This window comes from Larus michahellis, chromosome 8 (assembly GCF_964199755.1).
Source record: "Larus michahellis chromosome 8, bLarMic1.1, whole genome shotgun sequence".
Classification (NCBI taxonomy): Eukaryota; Metazoa; Chordata; class Aves; order Charadriiformes; family Laridae; genus Larus; species Larus michahellis.
Window position 1 is genome coordinate 32,167,250 of NC_133903.1, and position 15,114 is coordinate 32,182,363.

At 36.9% G+C, this 15,114-nt stretch overlaps 1 protein-coding gene across 4 annotated transcripts in view; it reads right to left on the reverse strand.

Moving 5' to 3' along the window:
- DENND1B (DENN domain containing 1B) overlaps window positions 1-15,114 on the reverse strand; it is a 164,324-nt gene that overhangs the window by 76,077 nt on the left and 73,133 nt on the right. For 3 of the 4 annotated variants that reach the window (XM_074596853.1, XM_074596856.1, XM_074596855.1), the window contains 5 exons: window positions 12,622-12,691; window positions 10,647-10,727; window positions 7,822-7,881; window positions 5,926-5,979; window positions 2,447-2,557 (listed from right to left, as the gene is read on the reverse strand). In XM_074596853.1, the coding sequence (XP_074452954.1) occupies window positions 2,447-2,557; window positions 5,926-5,979; window positions 7,822-7,881; window positions 10,647-10,727; window positions 12,622-12,691 (376 nt within the window). The remainder of the gene's footprint in view (window positions 1-2,446; window positions 2,558-5,925; window positions 5,980-7,821; window positions 7,882-10,646; window positions 10,728-12,621; window positions 12,692-15,114) is intronic. The other variant, XM_074596854.1, reaches the window with a different exon arrangement.

Below are 15,114 nucleotides of genomic sequence, written 5' to 3' on the forward strand. Positions count from 1 at the left end.
TATTATTTACATTCACAGCCTGGGGAGATTCTTCAGGACATCCAAATGCTAATACAGATGTCTGCTACTGCTACCTATCCTTGTCCAAGAAAGCGACATAAATTATTTTCAAGTGAGGACACCATCATTCATGAAAAGGTTTGGAATAAACAGATGAATTCTGAACAAAGTTAAAGTTTCTCCCAACCAGCATATTCTATCAGTTGTTCTGTAACGTCTTCCAAAGAGCTTGGAATCTGAACATAGAAATAAGGTGGTCTGGATCAGCGCAGTGTGATTCTGATACCTCTTCTTCTCTTGTCATATCATAGCAATAGCGATCAGCTGAGATGTTCAGCCTAACAAAAATGAGTCTTAAGAGGATCCAAATGTAGGCTGAGAGCGCGATTCTAAATCGTGTCAAGCAGACGGACACGTGCCCACCTGCAGAATGAATCTTCCACAGGCACTGAGCTGACATCATTGTTCCAGTCTCCTCTCCACTAGAGCAGGAAAAGAGGTTTGACTGGGGCATCATTGGAGCTGAGGGGTTTTTATGGCAGGGTTTGGGTTTTTTTGAGGTTTTAGGGTTTGTTCTGGTTTTGTTTCGGTTTTTTTTTGTTTTGGTTTTTATTTTTTTTTTTGGTTTTGGTTTTTTAAATATAGTGAGCTGGGTCCCAGACTGGCAAATTGAAAAAAATAAATAAAAATTTGATTTCACGGTTTTGCTACATCATGTGAACTTCCACTAAGCCAGGTTCTTTGAAAGAGCTTTCCCTTCAAATTCTTTTTGCCCATTTGGGTGGTCTTATTACTGTGTTCTAACACCCAATTCTTCCCCTAGACATTTCAGGGGCGGGGGGAAGAAAAAAATGTGATAGTAGAATGTGGAAATTTCCTAAGATAAATTAACATCTTTGGTAGTTAAAAAATATAGCACAGACTAGTAATTTGAAGATTGTTCATATTCATTCACTATTTATTTTTCTGGTTTTCAGTTGTTCGTGTGGCCTCTGCTTATATGACCCCATGGCTTTGAGCAACCTGTTCAAGTGGGAGGTGTCCCTGCCCATGGCAGGGGGTTGGAACGAGATGATCTTTAAGGTCCCTTCCAACCCAAACCATTCTATGGTTCTATGATATGATTCCTTTACTCTCCCATCACCATGGAGTTACTTAGCTCCATATTCTGCAAACCACCGGTGAAGTGCTGTCTTTTGTGCATGTCCCTAACCACAATGGTGACTGCAGATTCAGGGGCCCAACACTGTGGTGTTTAAAAAGGAAAGGAAAAAAAAAAAAAAAGACAACAACAGTTATATAATTTACCAGCCTTTTATGGCGATTCTGAAGCTTCTCTATCTTCAATTTACTTTTGACTCAAAAGAACTAAAGGGGGTTTTATCCACTATTTATTATCCAAAATTCTCACTCCTTACACATATGTATTGGAAATCGCCGCCTGCAAGTCTTTGAAAATATTAATTTTCAGTACCATATCCAACCTCGTATCTATGTGTTGAAAATAGCTGTTCATTTATTTGGTAGTAAAATTAGCAGTGTTCAGGAACATAAAGCTGATTTTCTACCATAGAAAGCATATTAAACAAAATTTTTTATGCAGTACCATTGAAAGAAAATGAAGGTATTTTCAATGACTGTGCTTAACAGGCTAAATATTCTGCATAACAAATATACTCTATGATGAAAGTTGGTTATAAAGTGACAGTCTTGTACTAATGCAAAATTAATCTTGGGAATATTTAAAAAATATCGGATATTTTAAAAACTCATAAGATTCTGTGAAGAGTAAAACAAAATAACATCTGAATATTTAGGTATACTTTCAAAATTAAACACAACATTCTTTTATTAAGGCAGTCTAAGCAGGCATAATGGGAAGAAAAAACCAAAACATTTTAATGCGGGCAGTAGCCTAAAACCTTTAAGGGAAAAAAAAAGAAAAAAAAAGGTATTTTGAGTTGTAGGTTATTATCAGTCTGAAGAGCTGCTCCAAATCAGAGCTATTACAGTATGCACTCCCAAACCACTCTAACAAAGATGAATCTACCTATTACCAGGTTAGGATAGCAGCTATTATTACGGACCCTTGATTTCTTTCAAGTAGCTCCAATGGAATAAGCCACAAGTGAATAATAAAGATCTTATAATAGCCCTTAAGAATTCTTTTTAGGTTATAGAAGGCAGAGAAATGAACTCAGGAGAGTTAAAGAACTCTCATCTCCTGATAAGGAAAATAATTAACCTGACTTAATGTATCTGAGTAGGTCTTATATAAATCAGACTTTTGTACTTCAAGAGCCAGACTAAAACCATATATCAGAAAAGTATGTAGATATTGTCTTATAAGTACACATGGAACATATCTAAAACCACAAAGGTCTGCAGGTCATTTTGTGAGATGTTCAATATATTCTACTTAAAAGGAGATGTGTGAAGTACTTACAGTGCTTAGTTTGCTAGAGGTAATAATGATTCGTCTCTCATGCAACATACTGGCATAAAGTTGCAGCATGTTGTTCACATCCACAGCAACAAAATATTCAGTGAGGTTTCTCTGTTTAAATAAATAAGATGTTAACAATATAGCAACAGAAGTAGCTAGTGGAACATTTTATATATTATTTACAAGAATTTTTGTCCAATTACTAGGTGGAAAAAAAACCCAACCTAAAACTATGAAAGAAATCCCTTTGCATTACAATTTGTATGCTTTAAGAATAATTGACTGAGTTTTAAAGTCAATGAAAAAATAACTTTGGTGTAAGGTATTTGTATTTTGCCCATTTCATTATGCTTTTGAATTTGGGTTTTGTTCAAATTTGAAAAAATATGAAATTCGGTATTGTATCAATAGCACCATACGCTATTAAGGTAACCACTACTTCCAACCCAGGAACAGATCCTCCACCACTGCAATAACTGTTCTCTCATAGCTACAATAATAAAAATGTGCTATTTTGCCAGGCTCTCCCAAATTCAACACATTTTATTCTCCTTCAAGTACAACAAAATAGCTTGTTGAGAAACACCGAGCTTTTGCTTGAGCTGTATGGGCCAGGACATCAAACATCCAGCAGCACTGGTAGAAGGTACTGGGTCCTTCCTGCAGCCACCCTTCTCACCCCTAATAAGAACCCCACTGTGGGGTTTAATGAAAAGCAAAGTCACCAGCACCTCTTATTTACAGTTCGGATAACACAAAAGTGGGGGGAAAAGAGAAAAAGGCGGGTTGTAGGGCAGGGGAAGGTCTCTGTTCCAGCTGAACTTAACAGTATTTCTGCATAACACAGTGCCAGAGACGTACAAGTTCTGAATAAGCTAAAACAGCTACCAGCAAAAATGCCTAAGAAAACAGCAAGTTTTTGTAAATGTTAGAGAATACGTATGAAAATATACTAATAGAACCCACAATATACAAAACATTTAATTTCACACATCCGTTGTTGTATCTGCAACCGGAACGCTTCCTTGTCTCTTCTCAGGAAGAGCAGACTAATGTTCGGTAACACGGGAGGTCTATCAGCCACATGCCCCAGCCCAAGGCTGGAAATCCGAACAGTGGGACTCAGTCCATAATGGATGTGGCCAACACATGGCAGCAAGGTAATGCACCCCCGAAAATACAGCGAGGGCAAGAGGAGTGGTAAAGGCTTCAGAGCCTGACTGTTACTGCTGGCACGTCCCCTGCGGGGGCCGGCTCGCGGTGGCCGGCTGTGGCCTCTGCAGCTCACGGCCCTTGGCAGCCAGGGAGCACGGCGTGGGGCAGAGGTGTTCACCAGCTGCCCATTTATCTCCTGACAGGCTCTACTCTATGGAAACCTAACTTTACTTAAAGCCCGGATGATGATCGGAGGGTTGACCTCCTTTTTGGATATATTGCAATATTAAATTAAAAAAGATACTGAAAAGGCAAACGAAGATCCAATGGACGATCCAGTTTCATGTAAATTCAGAAATGAATTATTAATTCAAAGACATAGAGTATAGAGTTATTCTTGGTCTATGCTGCATAAAATTTTGGAAGAGATAAAAACAAGAGCTTTAAGGCTACAAACACCCCATTTAGAAAGAAACTCTGGTCTTTCAAGTGTGACTTTTAACTGGTTGTCAGAGGCTGTTGCACCATGATAATTTGAGTCCAATTTACCTCAGACACCCTCTAACACTGGAATTGATAATGGTATGCTGATTCTTTGTTGCAAAAGCTGCGGTAAAAAGAGTTTGCAATCTTTTACAGGGTGATATGCCTCTGGAAGACAGTCACAGTTATTTCTGCATCACATCTGAAAAGTTACTGCCCCTGAAACGTGTGAATCTTACAACAAAGAATAAGAAAATTCATGTTATTGCTAATTTACTGCAATTACCTCATCTCTTCTCTCCCTGCATATTCTAACCCTCCATTACTACCATACTATTTTGATTCATACTGGAAGGATGAGACTTTTATAAACGGAGTAGAAAATAATTAGAGAAAGGCACTTTGACTATTACTTTTCCTTTCTCACACAGAATCAGAAATATAAATCCACAATGGCACCATCGCAAGGTCCTCCATCAGCCAGAGGCCCAGAGTGAAGCTTCCCCGCATTTTCTTTAAGTTGAAGACACAACACACTTTCTAACCTCCAAAGCCATGTTTTATTAGAACCCCAAATAATAAGCTAGAACAAGAGAATTCCTTAAAATAGAAGAACTCAACCCATAGGGTGAAACAGATGAAAAAAAACATTTGAAAACTAGGTCCTGTCCTGCCCAAAGAGCCCTTGCAACAAAGGTCCTCCCTTTTATTTCTCTATCCAGTAACTTCCTGTAGTTTTCTGGGTTGCAACAAGGGCCACGCCATCTCCTCTGGGTCCCTCGTGCAGATCTCTTTCCACCACCATGGCACGCAGACCTCCTCTGGACCCCAGGCTGGTGAGGAGCGGTAGCATTCCCTGGCTCCATTTCCTTCTCTCTCCCGTCCCACCCTGCAGCCCGGAGTCACTGCCCACCCGGGACACCAGGGGCACAATCTCCCCTCTGGCCTGCAGTGCAGAGGCAGGGAGCAGGCCAACAGGACACCGTCCCACCACCCCTCGTGATGGGTCACCACAGAGGCCGTAAGGACATTTTGGTCACACTTTCTGCACAAACACCGCAAATACCTACCAAGAACCAGCTCTGCAGTACTGCGGGATTTTGTACCATGGTGAACCCCCCAACAGGTTAACTTTCTGTTATTATTTAAAAGTGTAAAAATGCACACCCACACATCCATATTCAACTCCAGATTTAAGTGCAAGAATGGAAAGCAGGGAGTTTTGAAGCTCTTTTATTAGATATTATTGGGCTAAACACATCATAGAGAATGGGATCCGAGATTTGCACCATCTACCCACAGCACCATCAAGGATTTAGCATCTACAGAATGCAAGTCTTCATAAAAAAATAATTATAATCATAATAACAGACACCATTCCTGGGTGCATGGTTACCATCCAAATGTAAGCAGGTACGGCATGTTTTCAGAAAGCCTGAAACAATGCCTCCTTACTCAAAAAGTAACTGCATATCTTCATAGCTGAATTTGCAGCTTAGCAATGCAGTGTTTAAAGGGCAGGTATTCAAATAACATGAGGTGCAGAAGCAGAATTATTTTACACAATTAATCCCAATAAATGCAAACAAGCCAAGTAATTATGAACAAAGGGTGGATATAGCAGCGGTCAAAAATGCCCTGTTAATGCTTTAAAATGGGTTAATGATGAATGCAACAGTAACTACTAGCTAAAGGTTGTAATAATAGACATCAATCATATTCTAAAAGCAGTCCTGGAAAAAAAAAAATAATCTCCTATGGATAAAAGCAGAGTTCAGCCCTACCCACAGAATAAGGTTGATACTTCTCCTAAATATTTAAAAAGGAAACTGCATACTTACGCTTTCAGGGATTGTTGGCAATCCAGTTATATCAGGAGTAATGAAATACGAGTGCTAATCAATGGGGAAAAATAATTAATAATTTATGCACACAGAAACCAAAAATTCTTTTTTTAAAAAAATCCAGCATTTAGGATTTCCAGCCCCATCTTTGTTTAAGCAAATAGCTGTTTTTCCAATAGCATTCGTACCCCTACTAGACAAAGAATTACGCACATCACGACACGAAATGACAAGCTCTGGTTCAGCACAGCACACAAACCAAGGGAACAAAACGCTGGGCTGCAGTTGTGAAATAACACTGAAATTAAGCCAGTTTTAAATGTTCTCATGAGCCTCAGAGTAGCATTGATTAACTTAAGCATTGATTTAAAAATTGCAACCAAAAAAAAAAATGTTGAAGGACAAAATGTAAATTTAGAATGGAAAAGGAAAAATTCACATGAGAAAAATAATTGGAATAGAAATATTATTACTTAATATACATTCTCTTCTCTTTCCAAACATCTTTGAATCAAAAATGTGCTAACAGAAATGCAAGGTCTGACAGCTTGAGATTCTGCAATCATTTATGAAATACATTAGCAATTTTATGCATCTTAGTTTGAGGCCATCAAGGATGTAAATATAAAATGGATTAAACTAAAAACAGATGTAATTTAAATTATTCTCATTAATCCAGTGCTTTTAGTAGTTATCAGACATGGAATTAGCTCAGTAATTTTAAGGTATTTTTGCATATTAGTCTAAATCTTGAAGGACAAAAAACCTTAAGTGCATACTAAGTAAAGGTGATAATTATTGACTTTTTAGCTTTTATTTGTTCTTAAAGGAATTTTGACATTTTTCGTAGACCTAGTTTTTATAGTGTATTTTAAAATTATAATTAACACCACAAAGACACTGTTTTCATGTCAAACTTGAAAAAGATATACCAAAACATAAAGGAAGTCTATAAGATATTAAATGTGTCTTGTGTTCAAGCAAAAAAAAAAAAAAAAAAAAAAGAATTTATTAATACTATTAACTCTGTGTAGATACTTATTAAACCAGCTTGATACATTTAATAGAAAAATTTCCCCACAAATTAGGTCATTTGGTAATAGTTAAAAATTTAAGAAAAAAAAAAGGCTTAATAAAGGCATCCCATAAACATCATAGCACTTGCACAATAAATATCCCAGGTTATTGTTTTTCATCAACAGTGGAAAAAAAGCTAAGATTTTTTTTTCTCTAGTCAAGAACAGTAAAATATTCAGATTAATGGAACGCCTACATTCTTCAGAAGTATAGTGAGAACAGAAAATTATTTCCTATATGTAATAAGGTCACAGAATATTTATCAAAAGATTTCTGAATAATGAAGTTAATAACGTAGAGAAGTAATTATTTATAATTAACAAAGTAATAATGTTTCACTTATTAAACAGAAAGTGAAGTCAGAACTATGAGAAGCAAAGACCCGTTACTGCAGTCATTAAAAGTCATAAAGCAGCAAAAGTAATGTGGTACGGAGTCCTTGCACATCTTTGTGAACTCCCTTCGGAAGACGTACGACCTTGGAAGAGATACCAAATTAACAGTTGCTGTCCCGTGTAAAGTTTTCTCTAAAAAGCACATTAGAAAGTGCAAGTTTTGTTCATCAATTTAAGGGTTTGATTTTGGTTGCGGTTTTTACAAAAGGATTATGACGCACAAACACAGAGCTCTGAAGTTAGATTGATTTAAACAGAATAGCGACATTAATATTAGACTCCTCTTTTAGGCTAAAGACAGCAGCAGATTTTCCCAAAGGACAGGTATAAATAAGCCTGAAATCAAAAGAGATACCCTATAGCAAGTAATTATTTCTTTAATTACAATAGGCTTTAGATAGTCAGTGCCTTTTAAACTCACCGATACAAGACAAGGCTGTTTTTTCAAAACTTGCTCACTTGCAAAAATCATCTCTTGGTTCTTATGCAACATGAGAGAAAGATTGAACAATTGACTTTTTAGTTTTCCAACAGAAAGGCCAAAGCTGACTCTAATGCTTGCAGTATTCCATGTTCAAAATATTGGCTGAAAATATGTTTTACTCTTTGTATCCCTCCCCCATTTGCATTCAGACTTAGCTAGCTTTTCCAACAACAACAAAAAAATTTAAAAAATCACTTTTGTTAGCCCTCTATGGGCAAAATAAAAGAATAAAAGCAACCCAAATTATACTTAAGCTCAGGTTTCACAGAATGAATGATCACCCCTCACAAATTTCAGCTGCAGAATATTTGTTACTGAGACAGATAGGTGAGAGCAGAACTTGGTTCCTAACTGGACCAAGGCATTTTGGTGTCCTCCTGACCAAGGATTACTGGGAAGCACCACGTATCCAGATACTGGGCGTAATTCATGCACAATTATATACACGCAATCCGAAGTACTGTTGTGGTCTGCCACCTAAAGCCCACTCCAACGCCCCTGAGCCTTACCCTGCAGCATACCTGGGTAAATGGGGGGAGGGATCTTTTTAATCCTGCACCATCAAATTTGAACTAGACTCATCCTGGAGCAATGAAAAGCCACCTCATGATGTCATTTCTACAATTATTTTTCAGACTGCACCTTCTTTTTAAGTCTGTTACTAGTGATAATTAATTCAGTCTAGCTTATTTACAATATAGGAGGAGCAAGAAAAGAACATCAATATGGAAGACTAGGCACACAAAGTCAGAGTTGAAAATGGCCATAAACACTTGGCTGCTCCCTGCAGCACTGAGCACTACAAAAAAAGAGGTGGCTGTAGACCCAAGAAGCATTCCGGTTCAGGCCAACCTATTCCTTCCTGTGCTCTGCCCCATCTGAACGCACAACATCTGCTCGACTGTACCTGCAACCAAGCATTTGGCAAGAGGCCTGCATTTAGATAATCATTGTTCTGCTAAAAGGATTACAAAAACCCTTTGATGTAACAAGCTACTGGGAAAAAGACACAATTGAGAAAAAAAAAATATTTTCAGAAGTCAGATAATATTGAAATAAAAATCAGCAAGCATCAACTTTACTGCAAGCAATTTGTCATTCCAGTGTTGCCAGCTGTATTCACCACAACGTCCATTTCCAGGTTCATCACAACATTCATTTTGAGGTTGGCAAGTTCTATGCAAGATGAACTGCAACACCGATAGCAACAGGCAGTAACACTTTGCAAGCAATACAAGGAAAAATCTCTTTAAAACTTCTCTACATTCTTCTGAAACGCAGCAGGATATTTAAAGGACTTTAATAAAGTGTTTTAGAGTTGCCAAATTAGAATTGGTACTAATACTGCAATTAATGACAGCAAAATATTATTTGATATACAGAAGTATTCTTGGCAAAGGTACTATGAGCTGAAAAATAACTTGAAAAATATTACACTGACAAAAGAAAGAGAAAACTTAGCAACAGAAACAATTCTGACTGCAGCCTCAAAAACCGGTACGTTGTTCTGGTGAAAAACAACACACGAGACTGGAAGGATTTTCAAATGCAGTGAATTAGCACTGTTCAAGGGGACAAAATATTAGGCCTCTAGAGCCTAGTGAAAAAAGCATTAACAAGGAATCTGAAATATGACAATTTGAAACAAAATAAAGGCAGCACTGTGTCAAGCAGCAAGGGTGGAACGGAAGTGGTAGACTCTCCATTTCTGTATGCCTTCATCATAGGGCCAGATGCTTTTCTAGAGTCTGTGCTTACTTTACTCAAAGTATTGGGCTCAATTCTAAAATAAATGAGTTAAAAGTAACAGGCAATGAGACAAATGTGGTCAAAATGCATGATCTCATGATCTTTCAGTATGCGTGTAAGGGAAGCCTTTATAAAATCATTTCTTTCTATGCCCTGTAAACTGTGATAGTTCAATCAAGAAAGAGTTATTTGCACACAGTTACTTACGCGTGCAGTAATCGTACAGATGCTGTGACCATGAACAATGTCTCAGAGACAGCAGAAGCTCTGTATTGGCTTTACATTTCATGCAGGCTCTACAAATGTCTTTAGGCACGCATCCATATGCTATTTCTGTTAAAAACTTCAGGAACTGTAACAGTGACAGGCTCACTTTTTGACATTTCTGCAGCAACACCACACCTTGCCATACTATCAATGTCCAGTCCCACATCACAAAAAGTCACAGCCCAAAAGCAAGGTGGGCACGGACACATTCTTTCCTCTAGATGTGATGAAAGTTTCATGTAATGCAGCAAACCTCCTGCCACCATTCCTACCCCACTTTTGCATGATCAAGCAAAAGTAGGAAGAAGGGAAGGAAAGATGGGAAAGAAGCCAGTTTACACAGATTTTTTTTTTGTCCTATCCTGCAAGTCTACCTACTCAGACATAAGAGGCAATAAAACACAGTTAGTGTCTCCCAATTCACAGCAGGAGAAACCAAAATTATCTACATGAAACAGCTGGAAGCACAAAACAGTAGTTCTAGCGCTGCCAGATCCCACTGCAGTTTACCTTCTCATCCACAGAGCAAAACTCAAATTTCTGCTTCTTTATGACTATGACTTTAAGAGAACAGCATGAGACAGAGACAAACTCTGCACACACACACACACAAAAAAAAAGTTCTCCAAGCCAGTTAATGATGGGCAACAACATCAGTTTACTCTTTACAAAGGCTGGGTATTTTTGTTTCAACCTTACCTACTATTTTATAGTCAGTAATAGGAGTAGGAACAGAGAATACTTACCACACTTAAACTGACTAAAGCGTTCGCCTTTGGCACAGGATGGCTATACAATGATTTTAACAAATCATTTGAGTCATTTTCCTATAGGGAATATTTTTAAAAGGTAGTTAATTATTGTATAAAAACTGACTAAATACCATTTACTACACATCAAACTATGCATTGACAAAGATATATATATATTTAATGAGAAAGACAATTGCAATTTGTCGTGAAGTATTTAAATATTAAGTAAAAAATTCAGGCCAACTTTGTATCTCAAAAAATGATTGTATCTGCAAGTTAAGTCAATCCCTTACATATTTCCCCATATACCCCTTAAGTGAACCACATTATTTGCTACTGAAAATAGTGTTAACACGTCTAGCTGGTCTGTGCATCTTGGACATCGTCTTCCTAAAACTGTTAGACATGGTATTTGTCTATTCAAAGTTTTACTAAATATGCAGCTACATAGCTATATTGCATACTTTAAAAATTATTTATCAGAGCACATAAAACAGTTAATGCGGTTTACTGAAAAGTACATGCAGCTACTGGGTTTAACCGGGATCCCCCATCTTGATCTCTAAAAAGAGACATTTACTTGGGAAAGAGATGCAGATGGAGTTTTTATTTGGTTTAGGGTTTTCATTCAGTTTAGGGTTTTGTTCATAGCGATTAATTTTTTTGTTGTCAAAGTAAACCCAAAAATATGAGTGACAACCCAGGCCCAGCTTTTAAACGTATTGCTTGAGTTTGCAGGAAGCTTCCGCCTCTCGTTGCAAGAATGATGACGCTACTGGATCTCACACGAGCCAACAAGACGTTGCGTCTAGCTCTTGGTCAGATGAAGAGCGCCTGAGCCAGGAGGGAGCAACTTCCTCTAACAACCTCCTCAGCGACAGACGTGGCACTAGGCAAGACAACAAAATACTCCCATACACTGCTAACACTTTCTGACCCATCAAAATAGTTTTCTCGGCACATAGGCCAACAAGCTTACAACCCAGCAATTTAAACTGGTTGCACTAATTGCTGCAATGCCAGAAACAAAGGAGAAGACAATCCCGACCCCTTCTGTCAAATACAACCTTAATAACAATTTTTACTATTACAATGAAATCAGGGACAAAACCAAAGTCTCACTATACCATTTATAAGACCAAAATGTATTCCACACTACTTTATTTAAACACAGCTAACACCAAACTTTCCTATTACATTTTCTTTTTACATAAAACATCATCATTCTCTATAGTCCATTTACTATAATGCACAATAATTGCTTATTCTATAGTTCATATATTCTTGAAATGTCAGCTTTTCCAGTCTACAGCATATGGCTGACTATTGATGCTTTTTCTTTTTTTTTTTTTTAATTACAATCTAGTACACTAATATAGTTAAAGCAGAAAGGTATAGCTTTAATGTTCTCAGTAAAGACAGATGCCAGTATTTCCTTTCCTGCGCAATCCTAGAATACGTCTAATTGCTCATGAATATGCAAACTAAACTATCATGATTCTTCACCAAATGCTGCAAGTAATTTTGTCTTCCTAGTTGAGATGACAGAATTACGAGAGGTAGTTTTTAGTTAATATGAAGGGTGAAACAGTACATCATATTTTATGCAGTACTGAAAAAAAGTGTTTGTAACTGATAATCAGATAGTTCCAGAGATCTACAGTTTACAATCAATACGTCATACAGATCTCCAGTGATGTGACACTTTGCTCACACTTCACCCAGGACGTGTTTATACTAAGACTGACACTTTATAAAGGTATATTCTCAGCAGCTTTTTAAGATTAATGTGGGATTTGAGTGACAGTGGCAGCTGTATGTTCAAATTATTTGAATTTCAATATGACGAATGCAAAAGCTTGCTTCTAAATTCTACTAGAATTTTAAACTTTTAAACAGTATAGAATCACTTTACAACACTTCTTCAAGGAAAATATTTTACACAAAGAAATAGAATATCTAAAATTACCTGTTCTTTAGCCAAATAATCCGCCAGGGTATTTAGAAGCTTGTAGTACACCTCAAACCATGGTAGGTAACTAAAACAGGAGGGGAAAAAGCATTTTAAAAGATATTAAAAAATAATTAATTTTTATTAAAAAATAAAATATCAATTAATATTTTGTAGTGCTTATAAAATACTACTACAATTAATCTGACTTGCACATTTTTATAATATTTCTATATATAGATAAAATGCATATAAAACTTTTCCCCGCAAATGTAAGGGTACACCACTGATAGACAGCAGCAAAGCTACTTTTCTTTATGCTGGACACCTGCTTGAAGTTCTGTTAAACACAGATTAGCTCATAATGCTTTAACTTCTCATTATTTTAAAGGCACCAAAAAATCATTTTAAACATTGCCAAATCACATTCCCGTTATTTTTAATCATTGTGGCTTTCAGTAATTATGTTATTTGCAATTTTGGAATTTTGTGTCTGGTTGTAGCCAGTGGACTGCCCGAACTGCTGATTCCCTGGAGAATGAAAAACAATTTTACCTGGGCAGCCCAGGTACCCCGTATTTGCCAAGCGGTGCAATGCTATGCAATAGCATAGATGTCACATTATATGGAAGAATATTGGTTTCTCTATAAAGTCATTTCTATAGATGGAATTAAATTCTAAAAATAAGACAGCATTCACCAATATTGCAAACACACAGCACATTAATACATGAATACTTTACAGACTTTTAACTGCAGCCCATATGCACGCAATACTCTCAGCGAGTTAAAAAGAATCCAAGATAAATAAGACACAACTGAAGAGCACGAGGAAAGAAACTCAAACACAGTGGCATCAGTTCCATTTTTTTTTTCATCTGTTTACAGAGCAGTTACCTTTAACAGTGACCATCAGTGACCGCATACTACAGAACTTTCCATAATCACTATTTAAGCCTATAATAGAGATGTAATAAGTCTGGTAAAATAAATAGCACCAGTATAAATTACTCCCTATTTACAAATTACACACCTTCTCATGTCTGTTAGAATTTTATCACAAAGAATATTACTAAAATGGCAATAGTACGTTTAATATGAGTTATTTGAGATTAGAATGGGGACTGGGAAGGAAATAATGAAATGTCTTTACTACATTTCATACCCATATGTAACAATTCTACACACTTTGTTATTCAGTGCAGTGCAAATCCACAGACAAACTTTCAATGCATTTCTTAAAAGCTTTAGCGTATGCTGTGGACAGACCTTAAAATTTCAAATTTATGTATTTCAGGAAACATGCTAACTGCAACTGAAATACATACAGAACCTAAGTGTTTTCCCTGATAGGAAAAGGAAACCCGTTAGGGGAAACCCTGGCTGGTGGAGAAGCCAAGTCTACTTTTGTCCACCGAGTCCAGCAAAGGGTTATGTTTTCTTTGTAACACCTCTGTTCTCGGTACGCAGCTGGCAAGGCTTTAGAAACAGATTCCAATTCTTAGGGCAAAGAAAGAGAAGAGCAGAAATCAGAACATAGTTACAGTTCTGCATTTTCTAGCAATCTTACTTCGCTATCCTTAGAAATGATTAACTGCTGATTCATAAAAAAAAAAAAAAAAAAAAAAAACAACACAAAAACCCATCATGAATTTACTCTTGCCAAGCCAACGGACAGAGGCACTGATTTCATTTACAGCCACTGTATTAATGTCTTTATCACACTTTACCATACTCTGTACTGGCTATTAATCAAAATTACATCAACCTCTTAATGCTCACAGGCATTTTTAATGCTTAGTATTGTTGACAGTAGTTAAGGTGTGACATTATTGCATTTACTATTCAATATATTCTTATATAATCATAAAAATGTACTTCATTGCACCTAGGTAAGGCCACTGGCTGCTTACAGGCATGAACGCTGCACGCCTTTGTAAAACATCTTCGAGTTTTCTTCCACCTCGGACTCCTGTTCTATCATCTTCTGAAATCGTGTTAGCCTGGTTTTACATGTCGCTGAAACACAGCATAGGTATGCAAACAAAATCGTTCACCACAGTGTTCAGAGTACCTGCAAATGTCAGCGCTATTGAACAGTTTCACCAGCCTAGAACTACAGCAGGAACTGCAACACTCTTCTAGCATTTTCTCCGAGTCAAGCTACAAGGTAGGTATATATGGCAAAGTATATTTGTAACACTGGACAAACAAAAGGGTTAGATTATCTAAAAGCTCTCCAGACTTTTGCTATCACCTCTGCATTAGTGGTGCACACCACCCCAGCATATTTTGCTGTAGAACACTATAAAATCTTATCTGATCATTCATTTCTCATAATGAACCTTTATGAACAGCATTCTATAAAAATAAATGCACCTACTTCAATGAAATGTTAACCATATTTCTTTTTTGTATCTACGATCTCAACTCCCCTCTTACTGTGAAAAGAAAAATTAAATGCAATTTTAAAGTCTATGCATAAAAAGGTCAAATTCATTATTTGAAATT